Here is a 17,123-nt window from a genome sequence, read left to right on the forward strand (position 1 = left end):
ATATTTCTAATGACTTTTCGGTACCTTCTCCTAACGTATCTCGCCATCAGAGAGGGGGCATCCACAGGGTTCGCCTGGCTGAGCCATCCATCAGCGCCTCCAAATGCCTCGTCTGTCCAAACAGCTGCCCTGATAACAAGCTGCTGATTATAGGGACACAATACGAAGAGCATTCGCTTATCGACCGCAGAGGAGCGAGGTGATGGACCCCCAACTCGACGCTTCGGTTGCACTGAGGTCCCCGGTGCTTGATGGAGCCCAAAGGCCTCTGTGAATGCTCTTTCAGCTTCCCTCGGCTGAGCATGCATGTGTTCTCCATCTTCCTTTAAGCAAAGGATTGGGCATGTTGAAATTCAAGATGCCCGATCCTTGTTTTGCCCAAAACCTGCAATCTGAGGAGATTTTGGACACCTCCTTACACATTAATTGGGCTCGTGTGAAATCAGTGGGTTCGGGGGACGTTCATTGGATGTGTTTAGTAAATGTTTTCCCTTTAAGGCCCTTGTGCCGCCTGCACAGGAACGTGACCTTGTTGATGGAGCACATTCCTCCGCTCGTCCTCCGTCTGGAGGAGAGATACAAATACACGCAGTCTGTTCCCATAATCTGTGATGGGAATACATGGCGTTGTCACCTATAAATTGCTATCTCTTGCCTGACTTCTTCCTCCGTTCATATGCATGCTCGGTTCAGGCCGAGTGTGCGTGTGCTCTGGACAGGGGGAAAAGCACTACCTGTATACCAACTGCCCGTCCTTAACGCATCCCCCACTGGAAGAGAGTGAGAAGGCCCCATAAACATTAGATGGTGGGCCAGTCAGTGCTGCCATGCAACTGTATGTGGGAAAATCGATTCACCCAAAACTCCATTTTATTAGTCCTTCTTGTCGGCAGGTGGACCCGGCATACAGCGGCTCCTATCTCAGCTTCCAGGATCCCTGGGAGTGTGACAGGGAACATGGTTTCATTCAAGCCACTCATCTCCATAGGATGTGTCTGGTACTGCCACACTCAAGTAAATGGCGCAGGGATGCAATACCAGAACCCACCCATGGACAGGAGTGGCGCTGTTTCTGTAAAACTATCCTCTATGAGGTGACAGACGCTTGGTAATTACACAGGTGACATCGCACGCCTTTGATATGGAAGGAAGCGACCATAAATAATGGAGGCACTCTAGACGGGGTGGGGGTGCACAATTAACCCTAGACCCACATAGTTCAGACAACATGTAAATGACCCCATTGTGTGCGGACGACTGTGGTTAATCACCCAACAATGGGCAATTAATACTGAAGGTGAATGACCGCAATGTCAGTAATTGCTTCTCATTTACTTAGCACTTAAACTCGAGTTTCCCATTGTCATTCTTCCTTAAAGGGGAAGTCCATTAGTCAGTTACTAGGGAAGGGGGTCTCTACAGTTCACAACCACCTCCTGGAGAGCGGTTATTATGAGCATCCTTTTCCTGTCCTGCATTAGGCCTCATGCACACGACCGTTGTGTGTTTTGCGGTCCTCAAATTGTGAATCCGCAAAACACGGAAGGCGTCCGAGTGCGTTCTGCAATTTGCAGAACGGCACGGACAGCCATTGATATTTTATTTTATTTTTTTGCGGACCACGGTACGGAAGTGAATGGGGTCCGCATCCAAGCCGCAAAAACTGCGGCTCGGATCCGGACCAAAACAACGTTCGTGTGCATGAGGCCTTATTCTGATATGAATGGGCACTGTGTAATACTTAGATTGACCTGTGGTGGAGCTGCAGGGAAACTGAACACTTAGGTCCCTTTCACCGATTAGGTCCGGGTGCGTTCAGTTAAACTAGCACCGTTTTGCAAGTTCAGTCAGTTTTGGTCTGCGTTCAGCTGTTTCTGCGCGGGTGCAATGCGTTTTTTTGCGTTTTTCACTCGCGTGATAAAAAACTGAACATCTCTTAGCAACATCAGTGAAAAACGCATCGCACCCGCACTTCTATGGGGCCAGGGCTGCGTGAAAAACACAGAATATAGAACATGCTGCTTTTTCCACACAATGCAGAACTGATGCGTGAAAAAAAAAACGCTCACGTACACAGACCCATTGAAATGAATAAGTCAGGATTCAGTGCGGGTGCTACGCGTTCAAATCACGCACGGAAAACTCGCTCGTGTATTGAGAGATTAGCCAACATATCCTATTGAGGAGGACATGTCTGAGCCCGAGCACCGCGCCAAGGTTTCTCAAGTAGCTCGGGACCTAACGCTAAACCTACCTGTGCCGTTCCAGAATTTTAATACTGATGGCCTGTCCTGGGGATAGACCATCAATATCTAATCGGTGAGGGTCCAACAACCAACACCTTCGCCAATGAAGTGATTGGGAGCAGCGTTGGCATTACCAATGGAAACAGCTGATCATCAGGGGTGAGGGTTGTCGATCTACATCCTGAGGATGGACCACTGTTTTAATGTGAATTCAAAGACTTGAGAATAGATAGGCTTAAACAGGCTAAGTGTGATCAAATATAAGGTAAAACAGACAATCCTGGAATAACCCTTTTAGCAGGTGATCTATCCTGATCTTGCTCCTTGTCTACATCTCACTGGGTGACAGAACCTATATATTCATGGCGTAGAGGGGTCGTGTTCAGTATTGCAGCCTCAGGCTTCGGACCTGTAACCTCATCTCTCAGCCAGAAATAGCCGCTGGTCAACTCATCGGTCCTACCCGAATGGTTTATGTTCAGAGCATTTCAGATCTCTAGAAGGTATTTATTCTTATCCAAAATAACCATGAACAGGTGAGTGGGTCAACCTATGTATAGGGCACCTCACGGCACGACCTTTGACTTTGGAGCCACTAAGTTCTGGCCTTATAGAAGTTGACCCTTTGTTTCCTGGAGATAGAGACATGGAAGGGGGCCGCAAAAATACCACTTCCATGTGGCTGCTTCTTACTGTGTAATGATCAAATGTGAGCATTGTGGAGCTACAACTCCCAACATGTGCAGACAGGGAGTTGTAGTTATGCAACAGCTACAATGGTGAAAACAACAGTTCAAAGAGGAGGCGCTAGATAAGAGAAATATGAATGTCTTCCAAAAACAGCGCCTCACCTGATCACAGGTTATGTGAGGTATTGCAGGAAGCCCCTTTTACTTCAGTGTGAAGCTGCAATACCTGACGCAACCCACGGGCAGGTGAGGTGCTTTTCCTAAAAGAAGGCTGCCATGTTTTTTTCTAAAATAAAATAATTCAATATTAATTACATTTTCTATCACATTCCAAGCTGCAGCCACGTGGTCTTCAGTATCTGATATCTCTGTCACAGCCACATAGCTTTCAGTTTCCTATTTTAAAATAGATAATCATCTGGACGTGGAGAAAAAAACATCTGGAATCATAATTACCGGCCAGATATCTGACCGCAGCCGTTCCCTGAATATTATGTAATATTAGCCAGCTCTGGCCAACATGGTACCCATATAACACACACAATACCGCCATACAGAGAATCATGGCCCAGTTACCTGTATGACCATTGTTAGTGAGGGTGAACGGGGCACCACCCGGGGTGCTGTATCCCTCTGGACGTATAGGAGGTAAGGTGCCGTCACAGGAGATGTCTGCCGTCTTAATATTGATGGGAGACTGGGACCTCCCACCGCAGTCCGGATAAGACTCTGCCCAATGTTCCTGGCCGTGGTCACCTGTAAGAGGAAACAATCAACACGGTGAGCACAGATGTGTTTAGGTTGTTGCTTAGCAACAGAGGCTGTAGCTGATGGGTGACAACACTCCATCCACATAATCAGTCCAATCTGATGAATGCCTGGTGGGAAGGGTTAAGCTTACATTAGACGGGTAGACAGTCTTCACATGAACGCTCGTTAGCGATGATCTGGCAGTGTAATACTGCCGCCGATTACCTGATGAACGAGGAAACGCTTGTTCATTGGGTAATTGGAATCTTTCATCAGGTTTAAAAATGATTGTTTGCAGGCGGCAGATCGTGCCTTGTAATCACCACCTGCTGCCGGCAAACAGCGGTCAGTATGGGGACGAGAGATGGCAGAACGATCGCTTCTTCCATACAGTGGAGGAGATCTCTGTATGTAATAGCAGCAGTCTCTTCCACTAACGAGCAGGCGATTGCCGGGAAGGAAGGCTTCCCTCCTGACAGTCTTCTGTCTGATCGGGCTGTCTAATAAAAGATAGATAGATAGATATGAGATAGATAGATAGATAGATAGATACAGAGATAGATAGATAGATATGAGATAGATAGATATGAGATAGATAGATAGATAGATAGATAGATACAGAGATAGATAGATAGATATGAGATAGATAGATATGAGATAGATAGATATGAGATAGATAGATACAGAGATAGATAGATAGATAGATAGATAGATAGATAGATAGATAGATAGATAGATAGATAGATAGATATGAGATAGATAGATAGATAGATAGATATGAGATAGATATGAGATAGATAGATAGATAGATAGATAGATAGATAGATAGATAGATAGATAGATAGATAGATAGATATGAGATAGATATGAGATAGATAGATAGATAGATAGATAGATAGATAGATAGATATGAGATAGATAGATAGATAGATAGATAGATAGATAGATAGATATGAGATAGATATGAGATAGATAGATAGATAGATAATAGATAGATAGATAGATAGATAGATAGATAGATAGATAGATAGATAGATAGATATGAGATAGATATGAGATAGATAGATAGATAGATAATAGATAGATAGATAGATAGATAGATAGATAGATAGATAGATAGATAGATAGATAGATAGATAGATATGAGATAGATATGAGATGATAGATACAGTTGCAAGAAAAAGTATGTGAACCCTTTGGAATGATATGGATTTCTGCACAAATTGGTCATAAAATGTGATCTGATCTTCATCTAAGTCACAACAATAGACAATCACAGTCTGCTTAAACTAATAACACACAAAGAGTTAAATGTTACCATGTTTTTATTGAACACACCATGTAAACATTCACAGTGCAGGTGGAAAAAGTATGTGAACCCTTGGATTTAATAACTGGTTGAACCTCCTTTGGCAGCAATAACTTCCACCAAACGTTTCCTGTAGTTGCAGATCAGACGTGCACAACGGTCAGGAGTAATTCTTCACCATTCCTCTTTACAGAACTGTTTCAGTTCAGCAATATTCTTGGGATGTCTGGTGTGAATCGCTTTCTTGAGGTCAGGCCACAGCATCTCAATAGGGTTGAGGTCAGGACTCTGACTGGGCCACTCCAGAAGGCAAATTTTCTTCTGTTTAGGCCATTCTGTTGTTGACTCACTTCTATGCTTTGGGTCGTTGTCCTGCTGCAACATCCATCTTCTGTTGAGCTTCAGCTGGTGGACAGATGGCCTTAAGTTCTCCTGCAAAATGTTTTGATAAACTTGGGAATTAATTTTTCCTTCAATGATAGCAATCCGTCCAGGCCCTGACGCAGCAAAGCAGCCCCAAACCAGCCCCAAACCATGATGCCCCCACCACCATACTTCACAGTTGGGATGAGGTCTTGATGTTGGTGTGCTGTGCCTCGTTGTGTGTTTCTTCCAAACTCAACTTTGGTTTCATCTGTCCACAGAATATTTTGCCAGTACTGCTGTGGAACATCCAGGTGCTCTTGTGCAAACTGTAAACGTGCAGCAATGGTTTTTTTGGACAGCAGTGGCTTCCTCTGTGGTATCCTCCCATGAAATCCATTCTTGGTCAGTGTTTTACGTATCGTTGATTCGCTAACAGGGACTTTTGTAAGCCTTTAGCTGACACTCTAGGATTCTTCTTCACCTCATTGAGCAGTCTGCGCTGTGCTCTTGCAGTCCTCTTTACAGGACGGCCACTCCTAGGGAGAGCAGCAGCAGTGCTGAACTTTCTCCATTTATAGACAATTTGTCTTACCGTGGACTGATGAACAGCAAGGCTTTTGGAGATACTTTTATAACCCTTTCCAGCTTTATGCAAGTCAACAATTCTTAATCGTAGGTCTTCTGAGAGCTCTTTTGTGCGAGGCATCATTCACATCAGGCAATGCTTCTTGTGAAAAGCAAACCCAGAACTGGTGTGTGTTTTTTATAGGGCAGGGCAGCTATAACCAACACCTCCAATCTCATCTCATTGATTGGACTCCAGTTGGCCGACACCTCACTCCAATTAGATCTTGGAGATGTCATTAGTCTAGGGGTTCACATACTTTTTCCACCTGCACTGTGAATGTTTACATGGTGTGTTCAATAAAAACATGGTAACATTTAATTCTTTGTGTGTTATTAGTTTAAGCAGACTGTGATTGTCTATTGTTGTGACTTAGATGAAGATCAGATCACATTTTATGACCAATTTGTGCAGAAATCCATATCATTCCAAAGGGTTCACATACTTTTTATTGCAACTGTAGATAGATAGGAGATGATAGATAGATATGAGATAGATAGATAGATAGATAGATAGATAGATAGATAGATATGAGATAGATAATAGATAGATAGATAAGAGATAGATAGATAGATATGAGATAGATAATAAATAGATAGATAGATAGATAGATAGATAGATAGATATGAGATAGGAGATAGATAGATAGATAGATAGATAGATAGATAGATAGATAGATAGATATGAGATAGATAATAGATAGATAGATAAGAGATAGATAGATAGATATGAGATAGATAATAAATAGATAGATAGATAGATAGATAGATAGATAGATAGATAGATATGAGATAGATAATAGATAGATAGATAAGAGATAGATAGATAGTTATGATTCCCCCCTCCTGGACCACTCTGATATATATAGGTCTGCGGTATGTATGGGGATATTTTTACCCGTCCCCTCCAGGCGGCACTTGCTGAGTCTGTGACTGTACAGAATATTCTATACCAAGTACACTACTGGTGGTGGGTAGACATGTCTGCTCACATAGAACGGAGTACAGCTCTCGGCCATCTCTGGTGGCCCCACAAAAGTGGATGGAGCTGTGGTAGAGCATGCCCACTACCACTGTATTCAAACATGACCCCCATCCTCGTTATGGAGAGGTAAAAGGCACCTTGTTACAGGCAGAGCGGATACAGAATACACCCCCCCTCCCCCCACCAGTTATATAATGATGAGTATAATTAGATGGAGCAAACGAAGCAAAGCTACAATTATACAGGAGAGGAGCCGGGACATGAGGAGCTTCTCATAAAGTAAAGGACATCGCTTGTAACGTGTGACCCGTGGGGCAGCAGCATCCCAGAGTAATCCTTACTACCGAGGAACTTTCTGTTTACGTTCCGTTTTTTGCGTTCCGTATACGGACCGTATATGGAACCTTTCATTTCAATGGATCCACAAAAAAAACGGAAGGTACCCCGTATGCCTTCCGTTTTCGTTTTTCCGTTCCATTTAAAGATAGAACAGGTCCTATTATTGTCTGCATAACGGACAAGGATAGGACTGTTCTATCAGGGGCCAGCTGTTCCGTTCCACAAAAAACGGAATGCACAAGGACATCATCCGTTATTTTTGCGGACCACAAAATACTGAAAAAGGCATGCGGTCGTGTGCAAGAGGCCTTACACAGAAAATACACGCCTTCCGCAGCAGCACAGAGTATTTCAGGAAAAAGTGTGTAGGGCAAGATGTAATGTTATTGGCGCATGTGACGGGGGGCAGAGTCATGCTGCGAGGAAGAGAATGGAGACATATGGGAGACTACTGATAGACTGTGGAAGCAGCAATGTCCCGCAGCAGCACAGAGTATTTCAGGAAAAAGTGTGTAGGGCAAGATGTAATGTTATTGGCGCATGTGACGGGGGGCAGAGTCGTGCCGCGAGGAAGAGAATGGAGACATATGGGAGACCACTGATAGACTGTGGAAGCAGCAATGTCCCGCAGCAGCACAGAGTATTTCAGGGGAGAATTTTAAGGATGGGTTGTGACTCGTCTACTCTCTTTGTAAGGTCCATTCTGCATATAAGAGGTGCAGTGTCACGACGTAGCTAGAAGAATGGGAGAGCACAGAGAGACTGTGGAAGGAGCAAGGTCCTCCAGCAGCACAGAGTACTTCAGGAGATGAGAGTGTGGAGGGTGAGATGTAATGTTGTTGGCTAGGAGAATGGAGACCACAGAGAGATAGTGAAAAAAGCAGGGTCTCCCAGCAGCACAGAGTATTTCAGAAGATGAGAGTGTGGAGGGTGAGATGTAATGTTGTTGGCTAGGATAGGGGCATGTCATGGCGCGAGGAAGAGAATGAAGACACACAGGAGACCACAGAGAGATAGTGAAAGGAGCAGGGTCTCCCAGCAGCACAGAGTATTTCAGGAGATGATTTTGAGAGGGTAGTGACCTGTCTACTCATGTGGTTGTCAGTAACGTCAGGGCTGTGGTCTGTGTCCTGGAGGAGGAGAATGGAGACCACACTAGTGGAAGGAGCAAGGTCTCCCAGCAGCACAGAGTATTTCAGGAGAGGAATGTTCTGGTCTTGTGGGATCAGTGAGGACAGGATGGCAGTGCCAGGGTCATGGTGTGAGGAGGAGGAGGATGATAGGTCCTGATAACAATTGCCTTGTGCAATAATAGTAACCTCCCCCCCCCCCCCGCCCCCATATATCACCCCCACCCCACCTAGTGTCTATACAATGGGAATTTCTTGGGAAATTTTACATTGACCTGGCCCCTCTCTAGGCTTTTATGGTCACCCTCCAATTGAGGAGGGGGCTTACAATGCAGGTCCTGTGGGCCATTTACATCTCAATCGGCCCTTTCTTTCTGGGCTAATCTGCATTCAGGAAACAACCCCCGAATGGTAAAGCCATAGAGATGAAGCCTCCTCCTTCTGTACACTGGCCCTGCACATGGATGATATAATTAGCCCAGGACCTCGCACATCCTAGCTCCGATTCACCTTCTCAAGGGTGTCCTAAATATAAACAGGACCTAAAATTAGCTTCGGGACCTGTCACAAACTGGGAAGCATCTTTGTCTAGAGTGGAGAGATAATAGGCTAAGGAATGCAGCGTGTGGGGCTGTACGCTCCAGCAAGCCCCGGAAACTGTAGGGTTGGGGAAATCCAAACCAAACATGATCTCCAAAAATGTCAGATCAGGAGGTCACTTGATGGAGTCTATCAACTTGGACCAGACAGTGCTGCCAACACTCCCAAAATTTCTAGATGACCCCCCCCCCCCCCCAAGAAAAAGGGGTGACCTCCTGGACTCCTGGGAAAGCTCGCAAATCTCCAGGGTGTCCCACACCATGGCAAGTGTGATAAGGTTTTTGAAAATTTTTGCAGAAACAAAAATCTCCGAGTAGTGTCAAAGGGTTTTGCAGCACTATGGAATCACCGTGGAAACTGGTGGTGGTCCAAGCTCATGCTCTCCACCAAAGTGATCTTCTAGAAGGCATCTAAGACATATAAGAAGATCATTTTTGGATGGGTTTCTCCTAAGTGCACAGTAAAGGTATGCGAATGCTATTGCCCTGGCCAAAATCTTGGGTCCACTGTTCAGATGCCACTATTTGACATAACTTAAAAGGGTCAACCACAGTAAGTCTGGATGATGTCTGTTGTGTTGTGCTCCATAACTTTTTTGGTATTGCCTGTCTATATCCAGAAAAGGTACACTGTATGAATTTGTGGCATTACTAGTAACATAAAACATCACTTCTTACCTGTATAAGTCCACGAGGCACCTGGGGGGAAACAAGAAAAAAAGGTTTAATTAGCACTGGGTAAATGGCTTCTCAACTATTAAGTTCTTCTCTTCAACCACTGAGACAATCACAATGGCCATAAAAACAAATAAAACTACTTCCAAGACCCAACAAAACCAAAAGAACTAAAACAAGGACCAATAAAACCAAAAGAACTACCAAAAAGCCAATTGAAACCAAAATAATGACCACAAGGACCACAGAGACCCAAAGAACTACCATAAGACCCAATGACACCAAAATACCACATGGACCACAGAAACCAAAAGAACTTTCACAAGACCCACCAAAACCAAAAGAACCACCGCAAGTGCCACAGAAACCAAAAGAACTACCACAAGACCCAATGACACCAGAATAACTACCACAAGGACAAGAGAAACCAAAATAACTAATAGAAGACCCAATGAAACCAAAATAACTATGACAAGGACCTCAAAAACCAAAAGAACTACCACAAGACCCAATGACACAAAAAAACCACATGGACCACAGAAACCAAAAGAACTTCCACAAGGACCACAGAAACCAAAAGAACTACCACATGACCCAATGACACCAAAAGAACTACCACAAGACCCACAAAAAAAAACTACCGCAAGGACCACAGAATCCAAAGGAACTACCACAAAACCCAATGACACCAAAAGAACTACCACAAAACCCACCCAAACCAAAAGAACTACCACAAGGACCACAGAAACCAAAAGAACTACCACAAGACCTAATGACACCAGAAGAACTACCACAAGGACCAGAGAAACCAAAAGAACTAATACAAGACCCAAGAAACCAAAAGAACTATTACAAGGACCTCAAAAACCAAAAGAACTACCACAAGACCCAATGACTCCAAAATACTACATGGACCACAGAAACCCAAAAAACTACCACAAGGACCACAGAAACCAAAGGAACTACCACATGACCCAATTACACCAAAAGAACTACCACAAGACCCACTAAAACCCAAAAAACTACCACAAGACCCAATGACACCAAAAGAACTACCACAAGAACCACAGAAGCCGAAAGAACTAATACAAGACCCAACAAAACCAAAATACCACATGGACCACAGAAACTAAAAGAACTTCTACAAGGCTCATGAAACCAAAAGGACAACCACAAATAAGTTGTTATCCTGTCTATGTAACTTCGTTTTAAATGCAGTGAAATATGGGTGGTTTCCAGGGTTGGCTCTTGAAGAAAGCTAGTGCCCACTGTAACCAATGGATGCCCATGAATTTTTATGGGTGCTGTATACTGCGACAATCATAAAAGAAGGTACCAGTACAATCGTTTCACCGCCACCAAGGACCAGTCTTTCTGACAAACCTCTGACACTATATTACGGTGTGAGAGACATGACAGACGTTAGAATTTTTGATGGCCAAAATGGCCACCCCCCTTAGTTTGGAGATCCCTCCATATATTTTATAGCCACTAGAAAAGTTCTAATCCGTCTCACACAACATAACTTGCCCATGACGGTCAATAGAAATTTTTAACTCGGAGAACCGTTGCCCGTCGGCCCCTGCAGCTCTAGTAAATAGTCCGGTGACATATTAATTACAATTAGTCATCTATCCTGCGCGTGTAGACGGTCACTAAGTCACCAAATTAATGGATTCTAATTTTTAAAAAAAAAAGAATTACGTGAACACAATCGCCCAAAAATGTAACCATGGGTAGACCGCGTCTCTCAATGTCAGGCTGTGTGCTATAAAGCCAGTTCATTTACATCGTGGTGTCACATTTTTTCCATTCCATATCTAATATTAGGGCATTTGAGGTAACAGTTGCAGAGGGGTCATGCCCCTTAAAGTAGAGATCAGGTTTAGTGATTTCCCAAGAAACTCCTCGGTACCGAGGAAAATACTGTAATCAGCATTAAACAAGAGCGGATATTGTTGTCACCTCCCCTCCCCCATGGTTGTAGTGCGGCCCCCGCCGCTAACGAGCTCTAATTACTGTGCAAAGGAGAACCAGGGACTATAATGACCGACCAAAAACGTGTATTATATGCGGGGGAGGCCGCCATGTCACGTATTTACACCGCCGAGACTAGGGGAAAGAGCATTTCTTGAGACATGATGGGCTTAGATACACCAGTGCAAACAATATAGGCTTAGATACAACCGCTTGACAGACAGTATCACACATGATGGGCTTAGATATGCTGGTTCAGTAGACAGTATCACACAGGATAGGATAAGATATAGAAGGCAGTATCACACATGAGAGGATTAGATACACAGCTCAGCAGACGGTATCACACGTGATAGGATTAGATACAACCGCTTGACAGACAGTATCACACATGATGGGCTTAGATATGCTGGTTCAGTAGACAGTATCGCATATGCTAGGATAAGATATAGAAGGCAGTATCACACATGAGAGGATTAGATACACAGCTCAGCAGACAGTATCACACGTGATAGGATTAGATACACAGCTCAGCAGACAGTATCACACGGGACAGGATTAGATACACAGCTCAGACAGTGTCACACAGGATAGGATTAGATACACAGCTCAGCAGACAGTATCACACAGGATAGGATTAGATACACAGCTCAGCAGACAGTATCACACAGGATAGGATTAGATACATAGCTCAACAGACAGTATCACACAGGATAGGATTAGATACATAGCTCAGCAGACAGTATCACACAGGATAGGATTAGATACAACAGCTCAGCAGACAGTATCACACAGGATAGGATTAGATACACAGCTCAGCAGTCAGTATCACACAGGATAGGATTAGATACACAGCTCAGCAGACAGTATCACACATGATAGGCTTAGATACACAGCTCAGCAGACAGTATCACACAGGATAGGATTAGATACACGGCTCAGCAGACTGTATCACACAGGATAGGATTAGATACACAGCTCAGCAGACAGTATCACACAGGATAGGATTAGATATACAGCTCAGCAGGCAGTATCACACAGGATAGGATTAGATATACAGCTCAGCAGACAGTATCACACAGGATAGGATTAGATACACAGCTCAGCAGACAGTATCACACAGGATAGGATTAGATACACAGCTCAGCAGACAGTATCACACAGGATAGGATTAGATACACAGATCAGCAGACAGTATCACACAGGATAGGATTAGATACACAGCTCAGCAGACAGTATCACACAGGATAGGATTAGATACACAGCTCAGCAGACAGTATCACACAGGATAGGATTAGATACACAGCTCAGCAGACAGTATCACACAGGATAGGATTAGATACACAGCTCAGCAGACAGTATCACACAGGATAGGATTAGATACACAGCTCAGCAGACAGTATCACACAGGATAGGATTAGATACACGGCTCAGCAGACAGTATCACACATGATAGGATTAGATACACAGCTCAGCAGACAGTATCACACAGGATAGGATTAGATACACGGCTCAGCAGACAGTATCACACAGCCTATCTGAGAAGCCATTTTCCTGCTCCCTGATGGGCACGTCAGGAAGCTGTTCTGCGGGGGGGCAGTCGTGCCCTGTAATTCTGCGTTATTACAGTGATACACGTGACGGGTTCTGAGTGACGTTCTTTTAAGTATTTTTTTTCCTCTGCAATCAAGAAGTAGCAGAGTGGAATATGTTCTGAGGTATTACTTATTGTTTTGTCCAGCTCTGCTACATCTGCGCATGAAGAAACCGTACAAGAACAAGCTGGGCTCATAATGAGCAAGATATTACACGGAATACTTTCATCCATTAATATACAGCGCGCTGGGGGTCTCAGCGCTCAGGGGGACGTATTCAGGAAAGAGAGTATTACTGGAGAGTTCAGAGCTGCCCCCCACACGCTCCCCTCATGTGCCCCCCTGGCACACCGCGCACTTTCCCACACAAAACAAAGCGGGGCCATCATTATGAATGGACAGAGACTATTTGGCCGGGCACCAAGTCCCATCTTGTCCACTCATCCCCTATAACCTCCCCTAAAGGCTCCTCCAGCTCTCTGCCATGACATGGTTAACACCATGGGCAGCGTTCTCATAGAAAGGCCTCCTTTATCAAAACTGTCCCTGTTGCCCATAGCAACCAATCAGAACCCAGCTTTCATGTCCTAAACTGCTCTGTGGAAATGTAAGCTGAGCTCTGATTGGTTGTTATGGTCGTCAAACACAGGTTGAAAACTGTCTAATAGTCAGGCTGGATGTGCAGCCCATAGCAACCAATCAGAGCTCAGCTTACATTTCTTAAACTGCTCTGGAAAAATCTAAGCGGAGCTCTGATTGGTTGCGATGTGCAGCAAGGACAGTTTTACTGTTAGGCCCAAACTGGGTTTGGGTTTCTCACCATTTTCAAGACCTCTGCTTGCGGTCATTGAATGGGAACATTCTTATTTAGAGGTAGAGAAAGTAAGGCTGTGTTTACGGCCTCCGTATACGTTCTTTATGGGCACTGTTGCACAGACAGAGGTCATAGGGTCACTTTTTTGGCCTCCTTAGGGCTAATGTAACCCTGTGGCTATTATTCCCAGACCGTACCACCCACCAATCAGCACACGTTTTCCATCGATTATATTTCGCCGTTCGGCCATTTTTTTGAGAAGCGGGAGGACGATACGAGAATATACAGTTAACATGCCAGTTGTAAAAAAAAGCGCCATTTTTACTGATTGGAAAAACCAACGTTATAATTGGGCTTTGCTACATTCACTGCATACACCTGTCAGCCCTGGAGGACCCCTTTAAACTTTAGGGCATGTTCGCAGAATATTAGGGCCAGTTCACACAGAGTTTTTCTTTTCAAAATCAGCTCCAAATAGCGCCTCAAAATGGCCTCCCGTTTATTTCAGTGGGAAGCAGCGCTTGCTTTTTTTCCCTCATGGAAAAAAGAAGCCGCATGCGCTATCGGGGGTGGAATCCGTGCTGATTTTCCATTGAAACGAATGGGAAGCATCATAAAAAAGCTCCGTACGTGTCCGTGTATTTTTTGGGGCAGATCCACGCCAAAAACCACAAGTTAATTGGGTTTTCGGAAATTTTTCAACTGATGACCTATCCTCAGGATATAGGTCATCAGTATCTGATTGGTGGGGGTCCGACACCCGGGAAGGCAGGAGCTAATTTTAGGCAATGTGACATCGCGTTCATCGGATACGTGGCCTAGGCGCAATCCAGTCCAATTCAAGTGGATGGATCTGAGCTGCAATACCAAGCACAGCCTCTATACCGTGGACGGCGCTGTGTTTGGTAAGCAAACATCTTATCTGCGGGGGCCGTGCATCGGACCCCCACTCATCAGATTCCCGAGGATAAGTCATCAATTAAACAAAATAAAAACGGCTCAATGGTTTAAAAAAAAAAAAAAGCATCAAAAACTCTGTAATGAATTTTGTAGGTGGATTTTCCAAATCCGTCATGTGAACGTACCCTAAGGGTCCATTCACACGTCCGTAATGTATTGCGGATCCGCAATACACCCGGCCGGCACCCCCATAGAACTGCCAATTGCGGACAAGAATAGAACATGTTCTATTTTTTTCCAGAGCCGCGGACTGGAAGATCGGCGGCGCGCTCCGGAAATGCGGATGCGGACAGCACACTGTGTGCTGTCCGCATCCATTCCTGCCCCATAAAGAATGAATGGGTCCGCACCCGTTACGCAGTCTGCGGACCCATTCTGCGGACGCTAACCCTTAGACAGGATTAAAGTGCATTTTCAACAAAAACGGAAAAGAAAACTCTCCACTCTCTAAGGGGGGATTTGTGACATAGGGCTCATGCACACAATGCTGTGCGATTCTGTGGCGGATTTTACCGCCGTACGGACGGACCCTTAAGAGAGCGCCGAGAAGTTTCAAAGTTTAATCCGCCCCCTGGAAGTTTAATCTCCGTGACTACAGAATGTTAATTAAGACTCCTGGAAGATTAAGCCCTGGAAGATAGAAGCCGTGACGGACCCGGGGGCTCACGGTATATGCATCGTCTGTTATATACCCGCTATACAGCGGCGGTTATCTGAGTCACATGTCATTGAGTCGTCCTCTTCTAAGCCATTTCTTAGTCATATCAGTATCTGGGAAAGCTGAGTGATGACGGATATAGCGCAATCCTGCTCTCCCAGTCTCCTGAATGGCCTGTCTGCCTCGTTATGCAGTCATATGAAGCAGGGGAACTCGCCACTCGCTACATGCGTCAGTCGTCACCCAGCTTTCCCCGAAACAGAACTAATACATAGCTTACCCAAAAATTATGTTTTAAATTTTGGGCTACAGACAATTTTGACGTATAAAAACGTCTCGCCTTGTAGGAGGACGTTCCTATTCTCACGTGAACTTGAAAACGTCGCCAAGCGTGAAATCCGGGAGCACTTCAAAACCAGCAGTGAAGAGATACAGATGTAGCAGAGGTGGCTATATTCCTGAGCTTTGTCTTGTAGTGCCATACGACCAACTCAGCTCTGCCGCATCAGCCTTGCTTGCATTTGAAGGAGAGATCGGCTTGAAGGGCAGAGACAATATCACATCCGCGCGCTGTCCGTGCCTACCTGCTACCGCTGACTGAGCAATCCTCAGGAGGAACACGTAGTACGACAGCATCCCATAGGCGCTGCGGGCAGACATGTCGGCTGCAGGGCTCTCGGATCCTCCGGTGCGGACACTGTGACAACGCGCTGAGTTTTCTGGTCCAGCAGCTTGCAAACTCCAACCTCATTGAAACTGGCTGTGTCTTTTCAGCACCACTCAGCTCTTTTTAAGGTGGTCCTGAATGGGCAGAGCCTGAGGGACAGGTCTGGGGGCCAATCAGCTGTGGGAGCCCCGCACTCAGTGCCTGCCACTGCTTGTGACACTGCAGGACACACACTACACCGCATACTGTACCGCACACACAGCTGCTAACATTCCTTCCTTCATATTTCCACCTGAAATCCTTACCTCAAAACCTATCCAACCAGAGCGATGGCCGATTCTTGGAAAGCTGGGTGACAATGAATAGGTAAACTCCTACAGGGGTCCTCATCCTGCTTTCCCAGACTCCTAAATGACACATCTGACAGCAAAGCGAAGCTCTTGACTCGTCTTCCTCTGCCAAGTTTGTTCTATAGTCTATTCAGCCGATTCTTCATTCTATCAGTTCTGTGGGAAAGCTGGGTGACATCGACATGGGCGCCATTAAAGCTTCCAAAGGTCATCCAGCTTTTTCAGTCTCCCGGGTGGTAAATCTGCCTGGTAATGAGGTCTTACTGGCCAACATATTAGTAGTCACCCAGTCCTGAAGGGCACCTCTACTTATTTATGTGGCAGCGCAGGTCTGGAGTCTGAGAAAGCTGAACCATAGCATCCTGCTTTCCCGGGCTCCTGAATGGCATA

General features: G+C 45.1%; 1 protein-coding gene across 2 annotated transcripts in view; it reads right to left on the reverse strand.

Moving 5' to 3' along the window:
• CA14 (carbonic anhydrase 14) overlaps nucleotides 1-17,123 on the reverse strand; it is a 77,605-nt gene that overhangs the window by 35,203 nt on the left and 25,279 nt on the right. The window contains exons 1-3 of one of the 2 annotated variants that reach the window (XM_040412049.1): nucleotides 16,301-16,719; nucleotides 9,716-9,736; nucleotides 3,512-3,691 (exon numbers count right to left, since the gene is read on the reverse strand). In XM_040412049.1, the coding sequence (XP_040267983.1) occupies nucleotides 3,512-3,691; nucleotides 9,716-9,736; nucleotides 16,301-16,376 (277 nt within the window). In that variant the 5' untranslated portion in view covers nucleotides 16,377-16,719. Of the gene's footprint in view, nucleotides 1-3,511; nucleotides 3,692-9,715; nucleotides 9,737-16,300; nucleotides 16,720-17,123 lie in introns of those variants that run through there. The other variant, XM_040412048.1, reaches the window with a different exon arrangement.

Source organism: Bufo bufo, chromosome 11 (genome assembly GCF_905171765.1).
Source record: "Bufo bufo chromosome 11, aBufBuf1.1, whole genome shotgun sequence".
Classification (NCBI taxonomy): Eukaryota; Metazoa; Chordata; class Amphibia; order Anura; family Bufonidae; genus Bufo; species Bufo bufo.